We start from the raw sequence: 16,306 nt of genomic DNA, 5'->3' as shown, positions 1-16,306 counted from the left end.
GGCCCCTGTGCTCTTGTGAAGGGCCCAGCGTGCGTCCTCACACAGTGTGGCTCTTCAGTCACATCAGCCATTCATCGGTATTGAAGGCCATCATTTGGAAATCATTGTTCTTCTTTCTCTAGTAGGAACTTTAGTTAGAAGTCCTTCCAGTGAAAACTTCTTAATAATGAACTCAGAGTTTTTACTCACCTTATACATGTTTTCACCTTATCTAAAAGAAGTAGTTCTGCTGGGAGCCAGTTCTAGGACAGGTGTTCTCTCAGTGCTCTGAGGACATGGCCCGCTGTCTCCTGCCTCTTCTTGTTGTCCTGAGCAGTGGGCTGATGGTGTGACTGAGTCTTTCTCTGGCTCCTCGAGGTCTTCATCTTGTTGGTCTGTGCTTTCATTGTGTTTGTGTCCAGGTGTGGGTCTCTCTCTGTTCACTCTGCTTCATGTTGTTACATTCCCTGAGTCTGTGAACTTGTTTAAAGTGCAGAGTCGCGTTACTGTGATGGTTGCATGGGGCCACCGGAAGTCGTGGAAGCCCATCCAAGTGGTTGGGCCCTCCAGTGTCAGCTGCAGGCTGGCACGACATGCTGGCCATTGTCTTCGTGCTCAGCTACTCAGTCGTGTCTGACTCTTTGCGACCCCATGGCAGACAGTACCTCGCCTGGCTCCTCTGTCCATGGAATTCTTCAGGCAAGAATACTGGAGTGGGTTGCCATTTCCTTCTCCAGGGGATCTTCCCACCCAGGGACTGAACCCACATCTCCTGCTGGCAGGTGCACTCTTCACCATCACGCCACCTGGCAAGCCCCTGGCTGTTGTCTACTTGGGCTTAAACATTGAGAATGTCTTGAGAATGGCTGGAACTTCCAGGATTTAGATAACAATTTAAACATTCTCTCCTTTAATGGAAGCTTCCTGATGGGAGAGACTGACTGAGGGGGGAAACTGGGTCTTGTTTTGGTGGGCGGGGCCATGCTCAGTAAATCTTTAATCTGATTTTCTGTTGATGGGTTGGCCCTGTGCTTCCTCCCTGTTATATGACCTGAGGCCAAACTATGGTGGGGGTAAGAAAGATAATGGCGACCTCGTTCAAAAGGTCCCATGCACACAGTTATACTCAGTGCCCCCAACCCTGAAGCAGGCCACTACTGACCCCCGCCTCCGCCGGAGACTCCTGGACACTCATGGGCAAGTCTGAGTCAGTCTCTTTGGGGTCACTGCTCCTTTCTCCTGGGTCCTGGTGCAGAAGGTTCTGACGGTGCCCTCTAAGAGTCTGTTTCCCCAGTCCTGTGTAAATTCCAGCGGCTCTATGGTGGGGTTAATGGGGACCTCTTTCAAGAGGGCTTATGCCACACCCAGGTATGCTGCACCCAGAGCCCCTGCCCCCGTGGCAGCCCACTGCTGACCCAGAACTCCTCAGGAGACACTCAAACAGTTCTGGCTCAGTCTCTGTGGGGTCGCTGGGTCCTGGTGTGTACAAGGTTTGTTTGAGCCTTCTGAGCATCTCTGGCGGGTATGGGGTTTGATTCTAGACACGATTTCGCCTCTCCTACCATCTTGCTGGGGCTTCTCCTGTGCCCTTGGATGTGGAATATCTCCTCACAGTCGCTCCAGCTGCGCAGCCACTGCTCTAGCGTCTGCCAGCGTCTTGCTGGGGCTCAAACTACCGCACAATTGCCCTCATCTCACACAATAGCAAAGTAAAGCTGAAAATTCTCCAAGCCAGGCTTCAACAATACATGAACACCTTTCCAGTATTTCATTGTTAGTGTAAAGAAATGCAACAGGTTTCTGTATGTTAACTTTGTATCCTGTCACTCTGTTCACTTTATCAGTTCTAGTGTTTCTGTGTGGACTCTTCAGGGCTTTGCATATACAGTATCATGTCATCTGCATATAATGGTAATTTTCCTTCTTATCTTCCAGTTGCAATATGTTTTCTTTTTCTTGTCTGACTGCTGTGGCTAGGACTTCCAGTACTATGTACAATAGAAATGGTGACAGTGGGCATCCTTGTCTTGTTCCAGGTTTTAGCAGGAAGAGGTCTTATTTTCTTTAAACATTCACACATAACTGTTCTCTCGCCTGCATTATCTGGTAGTTTCAATAATCTGCAGTTCTTTGTGGTCTGTATCTGTTCTTTGCTGGTTTTGCTAACCCTCAGTCAGTGAGATGCTGTCCTGTGTGCTTGGTGACTTCTTTAAATTCATTGCTTTGACTTCATGATCCAGGGCCACCAGAGTCTAAGCAGGGCAAGCTTTCCTCTAGAGCGCTGTTATAACTGGGAGGTAGCACAAACCCGGGTCTTGGCTCTGCATGGGAGTCCCAGGCTCGGCTTTCCACCTCACTTTGGCCCAGGAGCCGGCAACCCAGTGCTGTGGAGCCACTGAATCCACTCTGAGAGCACCTCTGCCCCTACAGGCTCCACAGCCCTGTCACCTGAGCGGACACCATAAAACAAACAGGTACCAACAGAAGCCCTCGAGTTGAACCACTGTTTTGGAAATCCCAGCCAGCTACAGGACCCACATAATTCAGTCAGGAGTTAATCTAGAGCAGACAGTTCCCATGAAGGGAACTTCATGGGTTTGTTGAAGGGGCAACAAACCACAGCCTGGCCACTACAGATTTGGGTCCTGCAGCTGGACCCCCAGGACTTGTGGCCAGGTTACATTACAGTCAGCTTTTAGTAACATGACCTCACTCAGTTTGTTATGGCAGAGTTTTATGATACTCAGAGTAGCATCCCCAACAAAGACACCTCTCCCTTCCTATCTGGCGAGTAACATTTACAGGTGTCTGTAAAGCTGCCGTATCGTGACATCTGAGGTATTAGATCATCAACAGTGACCACTTTTCAAAAGTGCTATGAACGCAAAAAAAACAAAAACAAACTTCTGATGTACGGATAAACCTCAAAACTTAAGCACAGGGAAAAATACATAAAGAGTATAAATTATATCACTATTTACGTAACATTTCAGAACAAGCAAAACTATAGTGAAAAAACAACATTGTTGGTTGCTTTTAAGGATGAGGGGCCCGAGGAGTCTTTCTGGGTTGATGGAAATAGTCAGCATCTTGATAGTGTGGTAGTCATAAAGGTTAGAACAGGTTGTATTTGTTATATAACCAAACACTTAAGAGCTGGGCATTGCACCACATGTAAAGTATACTCCAGGAAACCCCAGTGCTGTGAAAATGAAGTACAGCAACTTCAGAGGCACATGTCAGCATCAAGTCTCCTTCCCTAGCCTCTTTCCTTTCCGCTGCTCCCGGAGGCAGTGGTAGACTTCGGGTGTCCACGGGCAGCTCACAGACCACAAAACAGTGTTATCTTCCTGTGGCCCGCGGAGCACAGCGCACGAGCCTCGGGGTGCTGGCAAAGACTGAAGGGCGTGCTACCCACCCTCCAGCCTTGTTTACTCAACTTTTACTCTACGTTCACACCACAGCAGGTTCAATCTGTGCCATGAACTCGCTGGTGCTGGATAAGGTGAAAGCTCAGGCGGAAGGCCCTGCCACACTGCGCACAGCGGAAGGGCTTCTCCCCAGTGTGGATCCTCTGGTGCCGGAAGAAGCCCGACAGGGCCCTGAAGGAGCGGCCGCACTCGCCGCACTCATAGGGCTTCTCCCCAGTGTGGATGCGCCGGTGCTCACTGAGGAAGGAGCTGCGGCTGAAGGCGCGCCCGCACTCCTGGCAGGCATAGGGCTTCTCCCCCGTGTGGACTCGCTGGTGCTGAATGAGGTTGGAGCTCTGGCTGAAGGCTTTCCCACACTCTCTGCATTCGTAGGGGTTCTCTCTGTGGTGGATCCTTCGGTGCCGGACGACGTTTGAGCTATGGATGAAGGTTTTCCCGCACTCGCTGCACCCGTAGAGCCGCTCCCCTGTGTGGATCCTCTGGTGCTTCACAGCGTCTGACCTCTGACTGAAGCACTTGCCGCACTCAGCACATTCATACGGCCTCTCTCCTGTGTGGATCCTCTGGTGTCTGATGAGGTTGAAGCTCTGGCTGAAGGCTTTCCCACACTCCTTACAGAGGTAAGGCTTCTCCCCATTGTGAATGCGCTGGTGCCTGACGACATGGGAGCTGTGGATGAAGGCTTTCCCGCAGTCACTGCACTCGTAGGGCTTCTCCCCAGAGTGAATGCTCTGGTGCTTCACCACGTCTGAATAGCATTTGAAGCTCCTGTCACAGGTGCTGCATCGGTAAGGCCGCCCTTTCCAGGGGCCTCTCCCATCAACTGCAGACGCTGTGTTCAGAGTGACCTCTGACCTGGACACTCTGTCGCCATGAACCTCATGTCTCCGAGGGGAACCTCTGGGTCTCTCTGCAGCTTCCTCATTCCCACAAGGGTCTGGAAGCCCCAGTGTCTGGGAAGGACCCTGTAACAGTCCTGGCGTGGCCTCTCCATGGCCCCCTTCTTTCAGGGCCACCTGCCGAGGCATCAGCTCTGCACTCTGAGCCCTGTGCTCAGCTGTTGAAGCTGCACAGCAGGAAGCCTGGTGGCTTCCTTTCGATGCCTGGAAAGCTGGAAAAGAGGGCAGAGATACACAACTCAGAAGAGAACTCAGCTAAGGACACAGAGGTGGTGCTGGAGAGCTGTGTGCTGACAGAGCTGACAGCAAGCCTGTTATCCTGCCTGTCCTCATCTTGCCCAGTTCTCCACCTCTAACCCCTGTTGTCTCAGGATGGATGAGGGACCGGGGGAGGGTGGTCAGTGTCCTTTCCTGAGACTCCAGAAAAGCCCAAGCCTCTAATCTCAGTCTGCCCGGTCTCAGGCCTGGGGACAGACCCTCAGTCAGGCTCTGGTAACTCCCTGGTTTGGCCATATGGACTGAAGCCCAGAGAGCAGTTGGCAGCAGAGCAGGAGGAAACAAAGCAGAGGTCCGGGGATGCAGGGGTAAGCAGTGCGGATGGCACATGCTGGGATCCAGCCTCTTTCTCAGATCCTGGACTCCCTGAGACAACACTGTGGCCTTGACTGCCCCCACCTCCCAACTCAAGGTTGCTGGCATCCAAAATAAAGCAAATTTTCCTTTCTGTCACCCTTGCCTCTATTGGCTTTTGAGGTGGTGAGCAGCTCGACCCCACTTTTGGTCACACTGGTACCAAGTGGGGAAAGCCAGGGAGGCTGCTCAATGCCCCAGAGCCACAGGCCACCTCCAGCAGAGAAGCCTCCATCCCAGAGCACCCGTAGGGTGGTGCTGAGAAAGCTGGACAGCTGCATGTAAATCAGCGAAGTTTAGAACATTCTCTAACACCATACACGAAAATAAACTCAAAATGGCCTAAAGGCTTAGATATAAGATGTGATACCGTAAAACTCCTAGAGGAGACCACAGGCAAAACATTCTGACATAAACCATAGCAATGTTTCGTTACGTCAGTCTCCCAAAGCAGAAGAAATGAAAGCAAAAACAAATGGGACCTAATCAAACTTGCAAACTTCTGCACAGCAAAGGAAACCATAATCAAAACAAGCTACAGAAATGGGAGAAAATATTTGCAAGTGTTGTGACTGACAAGGACTTACAAAATATACAAACAGCTCATCCAACTCATTTACAAAAAACCAGCTCAATCAAAAAATGGGCCGAAGACCTAAATAGACATTTCTCCAAAGAAGACACACAGATGCCCAACAGGCACATGAAAAGATGCTCAACACTGGTAATTATTAGAGAAATACAAACCAAAACAACAGGAAAGACCTTACACTGGTCAAAATGACCATCACTAAAAAGTTTACAAATAACATGCTGGAGACGGGGTAGAGAAAGGGGCTCATACACTGTTGGTGGGAATGTAAACCGGTGCAGACATTATGGAAAACAGTATGGAGGTTCCTTTAAAAACCAAAAACAGAATTACCATATGATCCAGAAATCCCACTTCTGACATATATCTGGGGAAAACTCAAAAGGATACACGCAACCCAGTGTTCACAGCAGCACTGGGTTCACAATCAAGACATGCAAACAACCTAAGTGTCCATCGACAGATGACAGGTGTGGTGCACACGGACAATGCGATAGTACTCAACCACAAAGCAGGAGATGACGCCGTCTGCCGCGCAATAGTACTCAACCACAAAGCAGGAGATGATGCCATCTGCCGCACCGGGATGGACCTAGATGCTATCTTGCTGGGGAAGTGAGTCAGAGACAGATACATGATATCACTTATACGTGGAATCCAAAAAACTGATACAAATGAACTTATTTACAAAACAGACTCACAGACCAAAACCAAATTTATGATTACCAAAGGGGAAAGGGAGAAGGAGCAAAGGGGGTAGGCATAAATTAGGAGTTTGGAATTAGCAGATACAAACTATTATATATAAAATATTGGTAAAAAAAAAAAAATAGAGGAAGTCAATATAAACAAAAAAACCTGGGATTGGCCAAGTAGTTTATTCAAGTTTTTCTGTAACATCTTACCAAAAACCCAAATTATTTGGGCAACCCAATGGATAAACAAGGTCCTCCTGTATAACACATGGAATTATATTCAATATCTTACAATAACATATAATGGAAAAAAACATGAGAAAGAATATACATATAAGTGAATCACTCTGCTGTACACCTGAAACTAACAACATTGTAAGTCAACTACAATTTGAAAAACAAAATTCTTGTTCTCAGAGGTATCCAGGTTGGGGTTCCAGAGAGAGAGCGTGCTGCAGAGTGTGGCTAGGAGAAAAGACTCCACACACCCAATGCAGGAGGCTCGGGTTCGACTCCTGGTCAGGGAACTAGACTCCGCCTGCCGCAACTGAGAGTTCACACACAGCAACTAAAAGATCGCGTGCGCTACAACTAAGACCCGGTGCAGCTGAACGAGCGAATATTATGGAAAAAAAAGTGGCCTGGAAGGCAAAGGAGGTGGGGTGCAGGGAGCCCAAAGGCATGAACGTGGGGCACTGTGAGTGTCAGAAGCTGCCAGAGTCCAGTGACATCTCCACAGCCGCCAGGCAGATCGATGGGGAAGCTCCAACTCCTAAGCTGTCCCCACATCCCTTAGTCCAGGACAGCCCTCTGGGCCGGGCCGCCCCACCCCCCTCACCTGTGCATGTGTCCATCAGGGCAGCCCTCTCCGTGGTGGTCTGGAGATCCAGGCCGGGCTCTGTTTGCTGCTTCCTGCAGAAATGCCCACAGTGGGACCCCTGCCAGGGAGAAAGAGGAAAAAGGGGAGAAAATGACAGGGGGGAAGTCAAAGCTCCTTCAGTGAAGGGAGGTTCAGAGCCTGCCCTGGAGGAACCACTTCACTATAAACCAAGGTCCTGAATAAGCAGACACCCCAGAAACTAGTGGGAACTCTGTCTAGGCCACACTAGCTCCCCTCACCCCAGCCTCCCAGCAGATGAGGAGCCCAGACCGATGAGGCAGCACCTGTCAGCTGCCTGCTGTGGTCTCAGATCCACGAGGGACGAACCAGCGCCTTTAAGCAGTCCTTGGGCTTTCCAGGTGGTGCTAGCAGTAAAGAACCCATCTGCCAGGGTAGGAGACATAAAAGACGCATGTTCCATCCTTGGAGAAGTTCCTCTGGAGGAGGGCATGGCAACCCACTCCAGTATTCTTGCCTGGAGAATCCCATGGACAGAGGAACCTGGCAGGCTATGGTCCATGGGGTTGCAAAGAGACCTAGCACGCACACCTGCATAAATGTCTGGAGACATTTCTTTGTATTTAAATTTTTTCTTGATAAAAGATCTGAATATAAAAACATGAAACCAAAAAAATAAAAAGTGATCTGCATGGTGTAATTTTGAATTGAGGAATGCTTTTGCTAAGCGTGACACCAAAGATGAAGTCTAACAGACTTAACAACACAGGACATTTGGAATAAAAAACAGATTAACAAACAAACAAACGGGAGAGATACCTGCAACACAGATAAGGATTCACAGCCTCAAGATATCTCATTATATATACATAAGAAAGCATGAAAAACTAGTAAAAGTTACGAGCAGGTAACCAGAGAAGAAAATAAACAAGCAGCCAATATATATATATTTTAAACACAGGTCCCACATTGTTCCACGTGGTAGGCAATTAAAAATGAAATTTAAAATATGTTTCAGTCTAAAAGTAGCAAAGGCTTAAAAGCAGTGGCTCCTTAGGAGCACTGAGACAATTAGGGAAACAAGCACCTTCATGCAGCATTGGGAAAGGACAAGGCGCACTGCACTGCTGGTAATTCAACAATTTACAAAGGCGTTACAGGCAGACTGTCCACTTCAGGGGACGGACGAGGCTGTCCCGGGGCGTCACCCTGGGAGGGGGAGGCTCTCTCTGGCCCCGACGAGGTTACAGCCGCCCGCCGCCTCCGGTCTCCTCCGGGACGTGAGCCCTCTCACAAGCACAGCCGGGGACAGACAAGGATCCCGGGGCCCGGCCCCCCGGGCCTGTCTCGGTCTCCTGCCCCTGCGCGGCCGGGCGTCCGCACCCCGCGCTCTCCCCGCCGAGCCCCAGGCTCGCCCGCACTCACCCGGAGCCCCTCCGCTCGCGGGAAGAAGCGCCCTCCCAGGTGGCAGAGGCAGTTCCGGTGACGCTCTAGGCGCCGGAGGACCGGCACTCGGCTGCCCTGGGGGACGCGGGCAGCAGCTGGAGCCGCGGGGGGCGTTGACCTGCCTGCGCGAGTCCGGGCCGGGCTCCCTAGCCTCGCGTGCACGACCCTCGGCGGTTGTCTGTACACTTTCACATTCACCGCTCCCGCCCCTGCTGGGCTTCCCTCCGCAGACCTCCGGGAGGCCTCCCGGGCCCTCCCCTTCCCGCGCGAGCCCTCCCCGCCGGCCCCGTGGCCTCCACCGGGTCCGGGCCCGAGGCCGGGGTCGGCACTCGGGATGGCGACCTTGCTGACTGCGCAGTGGGCGAAGGCACCGACGGAGGAGACCGGCGCTCGTGGAGAAAGCGGGGAGCGCCCGGGGGAAGAGGCAGGCAGAGGCGGAGAGACCCCTGGGCCGCCCTCCCCACGGAGATCCGCCGAGGGCAGGACGCCGGAGGGCAGGACGCCGGAGTCTCAGGGCGGCTGGTCCTGGCAGGTGGACCCCCTCCTCCCTCCTGCCCTGTGTCCCAGGCTGGTCCCTCCCCGCTGGTCCGCAGCGACCACACACTTGAGGGCTTTGCTATCTCACGGTTTCCTCTGGTTGCACGAGCCGGGTCACAGCCTGGCCGGTCCGTTCCTGGCGTCTCTCCTACGCTGAGGGGAGGTGCTGGCCAGGACTGGGGTCTCCCCTGCGGGCTCAAGAGCCTGTGGGCAGGATTCAGGTCTGGAGGGCGGTTGTTCTCTGAACCCCATAGGCTATGCGGTGGGCCTGTGTGCAGAATGGATCAACACAGGGTCTTGTGTTGAACCCCGGCCAAGAAACCTTTCCAGCGTCAGCCTCAGACACGGGTTTGGGCCTGGGTGGCGAATGTCCTGTGCCCAGCGCGGCACTGGGCTGTCTCTCCATGCTCCAGGCACTTTCCTTTAGATGCTCCTGTATTGCTCCTCAGCAACCCCATCCTAACACCTTCTGGGACCCCCACAGCACACAGAGCCTTTGAAATTACCCAGGCCCCTGGCACTGCCCCTCTGCTCTGTTCTGGCAGCCACCCACGCTCTCAGCCCACTCAGCACACAGGCCCAGTGGGCGGCTGACAGCAGGCCTTCCCTCCCTCAGCCCAACGCTGGCCCCCAGCCTTCACCCCCTCTCCAGTTGTGCTTCTTCCTCCAGCTCCCCTAGCTGTGAAACCAGTCACCAGTCCTTGACCTTGCCTGGCTTGCTGCTGCCTCGCTCTGAGCTTTGGCCCATTCCCTTCCCCTCCCTCATCACTGGACACAGGTCATGCCTCTCCTGCTGGAATCCTGCAACAATGTGTCCTCTGGGTGTCACATGTAGCGACATGGTGTCCACCAGCTCATCACTGGCTAGAGATCATTTTGATCACATGGTCCCTCCTGTCTGGTTTTCTGACTGTGGACACCATGTTTCCCCTGCAACTAATAAACCATCTCTGGGGAGAAAAGAAAGGCTGAGGAACTGCTCCACACTGAAGATTCCTAAGGACACATGGCAACCAGAGACTAGATGTGACCCCGCTGGATGCTGGGTTGAAGGGAATATACCATGGACAGGATGAGAGGCCCCACTTGGCTGGGCGTTGTGTTGGTGTCCAGTTACCCGGACTTGGTGCCTGCACTGTGGGTCTGTAAGAGAACATCCCTGAGTGTAGGGAACACACACTAAAGGGTTATGGAGCTAAGAGGCATAATGGATGCAATCCATCCTAAAAAGATGTTGGGAAAAAAGAATTTTATAGATATAAAAAGTTAAAAGGTATGGTTCTGCCATGTGATGTGAACTAGTGTGATTTCTTTCTACTTTTCTGCATTTCCCATATTCTCTACAATATATTCTGTTTATATAATAGGGAAAATGTGCTTTGTCAAGTTTTATCAAAAAAGTGAAGTCCTGACAAACAGAGCTTGTTGATGAGCTTGTAGAAATGGATTAAGCCTGTCTCCCCTGCAAGCCCCAAAGAAGACCATAAACTGCACGCTGAGTCTGCCTTCTGATGGCGCCAAAGAGGCCAACGCTGACGTCCCAGGACGCAGATGGTAGAGGGTATCCTCCTCCAGACGTCCCCACGGGGTCCCATCATGTATCTGTCGCTTCCACAACCAGGTGCCAGAACGAGCTTTCTCATTCGGGCTCTAGCGATGGCTTCCTCGTGGGATGTGCACTGGCTTTTCTTCTCCAGCAGGATCAGGGGTGCATCTAGGGGGCCTGTTGTTTGCTTCTGCTTGGGACCCCTTCTTTCTGGGGCGTGCCCCTGCCCTTTCTTTCTTAGATCATTCTGGAACCAATACCACCAGCTTCCCCAGGATGGGCCTGTGACCTGACTCTCTAGGGTTTGTGCAGCAGCTGTGGGGATATAGGGCTGTGTCCTCTGCAGCCCGGGCTGAGATGATGTCAGACCTGAGCAGTCGGAGCCCGATGCCACAAGGGCCTGCAGAGATGAGAGGTGGGCAGGGGACAGAAAACCTGACCACCAGAAAACCCAGAGTCCTGGGGTTCCAGTAGCAACCCCCTGACCCCACATGCTACCCAAGCCAGTGTCACTTGCTCTGTGAGTGGGTAGGGGGTCCACCTGGTTTCCATGTCTAGGCTCTGGGCCCCAGAGAGCTGGCCAGTGCCCAGAGGAGTGGGGGGGCTTCAGTGCTGCCAGGGCTGGGCCAGCCCAAGGCAGGGAGAGTTGAACTCAGCCTGGCCTGTGGCCCCAACCACACATGGGTCTATTCCTCCACTCACATCCCCTGGGGAACAGTGCAAATCCCTCTCCTGCCTGCCCTCAGCCACACTCTCCTTGGAGAGCCCTGCCCTGGGTCCATCACCTCTTCTGACATTAACAACCGAGAGAGACAGAAACCTGGTCAGCACCTTTGCTCTGCGCCTTCCGCCTTCCAGGGCCCAGTCAGTGGAACAGGCACTACTGGAACGCTGCTGCTGGTCACTGCAGGTGCAGGACACAGAGGTTAATGAAGCCCGCTGGCTTTTCCAGCTCCCTCTTACTGCCCAGAGTGCTGGAGCCTGCAGACCTGCCATGGTGCGGGGGGAGGGATGAAGGAGCCAAGTACAGTGGACAGGCTTTCTGACGGGCAGCTGGGCAGCAAAAAGGCCAGGAGGGGAGGGAACAGGTAGTTTGAAGCCCCACCAACTGCCTAGACGTTGTCTTTTTGGGCTCAGAAACAGCTTCAGAATGCAAGGGCAGAGGGCAGAATACAGACATAAGCCACGTGGCCCAAAGGGCAGAAGCTGGACCATCGCCGGGATCCAAAGTACCTGCAGCCCGAGACTCTTCCAGCCCTGGACTCCCTGTTGTCCCCGGGGGCCCCTCTGGACACTCTCCCAGAATCTCCAACAAACGGGGCTCCCTGCATCTGTCTCCCACCAGCCCATCCTCAGGAGCCTGTGTCTGAGGCATTTCCTGCATCAGTAAACACTGAATACATGCCCAATCCTGCACTGCACTATTTATGTGTAACATTTTACAAATCATAAAGCACACGTAAAAACGAAAACATCTCAATAGGATGACCTAAAAACTAGAAATAGCATTCAAGACACATCCTAAGGGAAAACCTGCAATATTTTGGAGGACCACTGTTCCCAAAAGAAATACTCCAACCACGCAAATCCTATCTCCCACACCAGAACCTTCGTTCCCACCAGACACCAAGAGACAGACAAGGGGCCTTATCTGAAAACATGACCTTCCCGACACGGCCGCCACTTCTCAACTATGTTCTCCAAGCCAGGGACTACGCCCTGCATTATTCGACCAGCCCCATGACCAAAAAGGACCCACGAGGCTGAAAACACAGTACAAACCTCAAAATACAGTGAAGAGTTGCTCCAGCTACAGTTCGATTCGGCGTCCCCGCCCCTCGCGGCTCACCCCTCCGCACCCCCCGCACCGTCGGCGCCGGCAAATTTTGGGTAAAGAAAAGAGTTCGTCGTCCGCACATATGCAAAGCCCACTGGGCGCTTGAAGGGTGTGTACTGCAGTGCTCTTCCCCATTGCCCGACCTCTGGTCTAGGCCTTTCTCAGGGCTGCCATCAGGGGGACCACGGAGCTCGTTTCAACAGCATATTTGTCAGATCTCCCGGCGAGTGAAAGGGCGCTGCCGCCTTGCCGCAACGTCCCGTCCCGCTTGCCAGGGGGAGCCAGTGGAACTCTGTTCGCACTGTTACCGGGCGGCCCAGGGGGCAGTGAAGGCCCGGCAGGGCTGCGGGCGAGGGAGCCAGCACAGGCGTCTTAACTGGGGTGCAGGTGCCGGAGCCAGCTTCAGGGCGCGCCTGAGCGCTGCTCTCTGCACGCCTGCACCAAAGCACCGCAGGCGTCCGCAGTGTCCCCAGAGCCCTCCCGTGCAGGGTCAGCTCGGTGCAGCAGAGGCCCCAGTGCAACGCCACCCCCCCCCCACCCCCCACTGGCTGTCTTGGTTCACTCTGCGTCATGAACCTACCTGCCCTGGCTCAGGTGCGAGCTCAGAGGAAGGCCCTGCTCACTTAGCACAGCGAAAAACTTCTCCGCAGTGTGGACCCTCTGGTGCCGGAAGAAGTCCGACAGGGCCCTGAAGGTGCGGCTGCACTCAGAGGGCTTTTCCCCGGTGAGGATGCTCGCTGAGGAAGGCGCTAATGCTGAAGGCGCCGCGCACTCCTGGCAGGCATACGGCTCCTCCCCGGGGTGGCCCCGCTGGTGCTGAGTGAGGCTGGAGCTCTGGCTGAAGGAAGGGCTGCACCGCGGACACGTAACTGGCTTCTCTCTGCTGTGGAACCGCGGGGGCTGCGTGACCTGGGAGCTGTGCACAAAGGCTTTCCCGCGCTGGCTACACGAGATGGCTTCCTGCCAGTGTGGATCCTCTAGTCCGATGTCTATCCGAAAACTCTCCTGCACGCACTGGTGAGGCTTCTCCCCTAACGGGAAGCTTCTGCCGCTCCAGGCCTTGGCCAGTGCGGGGAGGCCTTGAGTCCCACAGGCTGGTGGAGAGCTGGTTCCCAGGCTGGGGCTCCCCACGCCTGCTAGATTTGGAGTGGCTCAAACAGCCGGGCTCACCGCGCCCAACCTCTCTCTTGTGTGGTCTCCCTGGGGGGTCACAGGCTGGCGGTGAGGCTGGCTTTGCTTCCCATCTCAAGGTCTTGGTTCCTCTCCTCCCCAGGAATCGCCTGGTGCGGGCAGGTCTCTTGTGGCAGCCCTGCCAGCTGGGAACCCTGATGGCTTCTGCACAGTCCGGCAGGTCCTTGGCCCCGCCATCGGAGACTTGAGGCATTTGTCCCCTGGACACACTGGGGTTCTGCCTCTTCCGGGATTTCCTGCCCTGGAATCTCCTCCTCACTCTGAGCTGAAGCCAGAAGGGGAGGCAGCAGATGACAGCAGCCTCTGAACCGGAGCATGCAGAGACCTGGGGAAGGCGCTTCATCTCTTTAATTCAGGGAACAAGGGAATTAAACCCCGTGTCTTGGATGAGGTTACGCAGGGATCAAGGTCAGGGAAAGGAAGTGTGTGAGAAGGGAACAAACTCCCAAAATGTTATTATTTTTTCATCTTTCTTTTTAAAAAATGTTTTTCAACATTTTATTTTGTATTGGGGTATAGCCTATTAACAATGTGATAGTTTCAGGTGGACAGCAAAGCGACTTAGCCATACATATACATGTATTAGCTTTCCCCCAAACTCCCCTCCCATCTGGGCTGCCACATAACATTGAGCAGAATTCCCTGTGCTATTCAGTAGGTCTTTGCTGTTTATCCATTTCAAATATAACAGTGTGTACAAGTCGATCTCCAACTCACTACCTGTCTCCACCCCCTCTCCCCCCCACCCCCCCGCCCCCAACCGGCAGTGTCGTTAAAAAAAAGAAATCTGGGAGCCCTCCTAACCACTTCCGGTCTGGAGCTGCTTGATTCCAAATGATTTTTGCTCAAATAAACCTTTAAAATTAAAACAAAAATTTAAAAAATCTGTTAAAACCTGTCCTCTTTGAGGACTAGCCTTCAGTTTCCCCTGAGACCCAGAATCTGGCTGATCCTTGGGGCGAGGCAGCAGGGCAGCGGGGAGGGAATTGGGCCGCACACTGAATAACAGATGCCCAGGTCAGGACCGTGGCCAAAGGGACACAGCCCGGGGCTCGAGAGGGGAGTACCGTGTCCCTGGGTCCCCTCCTCCGGAAGAGGAGAGCCTGGCCTGGTGCCCTTGGCAGACGGAGTGGCAGGTGAGGTCACAGCGGGTGACAGCGCTGGCGTCGGCGAGACGAGGACGTCGTGCTGATCCCTGGAGAGGTCTCAGGGAAACACACCCCAGGGGCGCGGATGGGGCCGTGCCCGGGGCCGGGGGCTCCCCTCAGGGGCACAGCGGTCCGGACTTCACGAGCTCCGCCCGCACACACCCAGACGAACTTCTTCCAAAGCGAAACCCGGCCTTTCCCGGAATTGTCAACTCTTCCAGCGGACTCCCGAAAATGAGGTGGAAGAAGCATGATTTGGGAACCTGGCCTGCGGCCGTCGGGTCCCTGGGCCCAGCGGGCGGGGGACGCCCTCTTGGCGCACGGACGTAGCTCTGCGGTCAGGGGTCGTGCGGACTGTGGGAGGAAGGCCCGAGGGGGCCGGCCGTGACACCGCGTCCACCGCCAGCCGGGCCGCAGGGCCGAGGGACCCGCAGCGCGGAGCCACCCCGCCTCCTCCCCGCGGCTGCGGGAGCCGGAAGCGAGCGAACGCCGCGCCCACAGCAAGTCCCGCCCGGCGCCGCGAGCACTTCCCGGAGCTCTCGGAAGCTCGAGATGGGGGGCCCGCAGGGGGCCTGTCCGGGGCAGGAGTCCGTGGAGAGGAGACCCCAGGAGCCACTGGGCTGAGCCTGAGAGCCTCGGGGCGGTGCACCTACGCTCGGACCGGCGCGCTTCCCTGGAGCTGTCCGAGGTGCTGGATAGCAACTGGCCGTGGGACCTCGGAGAAGCGGGCGGTGAGGCAGAGACAGCCAGGGAGGGAAAGGGCAAGGAGGCCCGGCGCGTAAGGCCCTGAGCGCGGTAGGAGAGACTCTGGAAAGCAAGCAAGGGACACCACCCGACTCATGACTCAGAAGACTCTGGTGGAGGGGGTGGGAGGCGGAGGCGAATTCTGGGTTGTTGGGGTGGCCCAGGGGAGGAATGGCGCATGCTGGCTTGGTCTGAGGTGAGAACGTTACTGTCCGCTGCTGAGGCATGTCCACGATCCCTGCGACCAGTTGAAGGAACCCAGCACTTAGGAAAAAACTGCAGGGGCGAGGAGACGGCCCCTAGCGTGACCACCACCTTCAAATCCTGAGGGCTCTTCCTCCACTGAGTACAGCCAGGCTATGACAGGCCCAGAGGGCAGGACTGGGACGGCTGGTGCTGGAGGGCAGACCGCGGTCTCAGCCAGGCAGTCCAGAAGTGCCGGGCCCCCTTCCAGATGGTGTCTGAGTAGGGCTGGGACCATCGTCCATGCAGAAACACCTGCTTTGAGGGGCTGGGTGAGCCCATAGGCCCCCAAGCCTGGCACACTATCAACATCACTGGGGGTGTTGGAGCTAAATCCAGATTCCCTGGCCCCACCCCGGATCTACTGAATCTGTCTTCCCTGATGTGGGGTCTGGGAATCTGTTTTTCAGCAAGCTCTGACCCCAGCCTTGGAGATGCTCCTTTTTCAGGAGTCTGGGTCCGGCCTAACCCCTCGTCCAGTTCAGACTTATGAAGATACTGAGGTAGTCCCATATGGAATGATGCATTGCAACTGACAAAGACAAGCCCG

The 16,306-nt window shown here is 54.4% G+C and overlaps 1 protein-coding gene across 12 annotated transcripts; it reads right to left on the bottom strand.

Moving 5' to 3' along the window:
* Nucleotides 1-2,891: 2,891 nt before the first annotated feature.
* On the bottom strand, nucleotides 2,892-13,967 carry ZNF696 (zinc finger protein 696). 12 transcript variants are annotated; one of them, XM_086337721.1, is made up of 5 exons: nucleotides 8,152-8,508; nucleotides 7,391-7,490; nucleotides 7,065-7,164; nucleotides 6,037-6,138; nucleotides 2,892-4,521 (listed from the first exon to the last, which is right to left on the bottom strand). In XM_086337721.1, the coding sequence occupies exon 5, from the start codon at nucleotides 4,436-4,438 to the stop codon at nucleotides 3,449-3,451; it is 990 nt and encodes a 329-aa protein (XP_086193847.1). In that variant the 5' UTR covers nucleotides 4,439-4,521; nucleotides 6,037-6,138; nucleotides 7,065-7,164; nucleotides 7,391-7,490; nucleotides 8,152-8,508; the 3' UTR covers nucleotides 2,892-3,448. The 12 variants fall into 12 exon arrangements, with proteins under 12 accessions (XP_086193847.1, XP_086193850.1, XP_086193849.1 ...); XM_086337724.1 differs by having other exon boundaries at nucleotides 8,223-8,508; XM_086337723.1 differs by having other exon boundaries at nucleotides 8,490-8,508.
* Nucleotides 13,968-16,306: the final 2,339 nt, after the last annotated feature.

Source organism: Bos grunniens, chromosome 14, assembly GCF_055505025.1.
Source record: "Bos grunniens cultivar Pamir isolate PY7600 chromosome 14, Bosgru_T2T1.0, whole genome shotgun sequence".
In the NCBI taxonomy this organism is placed as follows: Eukaryota; Metazoa; Chordata; class Mammalia; order Artiodactyla; family Bovidae; genus Bos; species Bos grunniens.
This window is presented reverse-complemented; position numbering and strand designations above follow the sequence as displayed.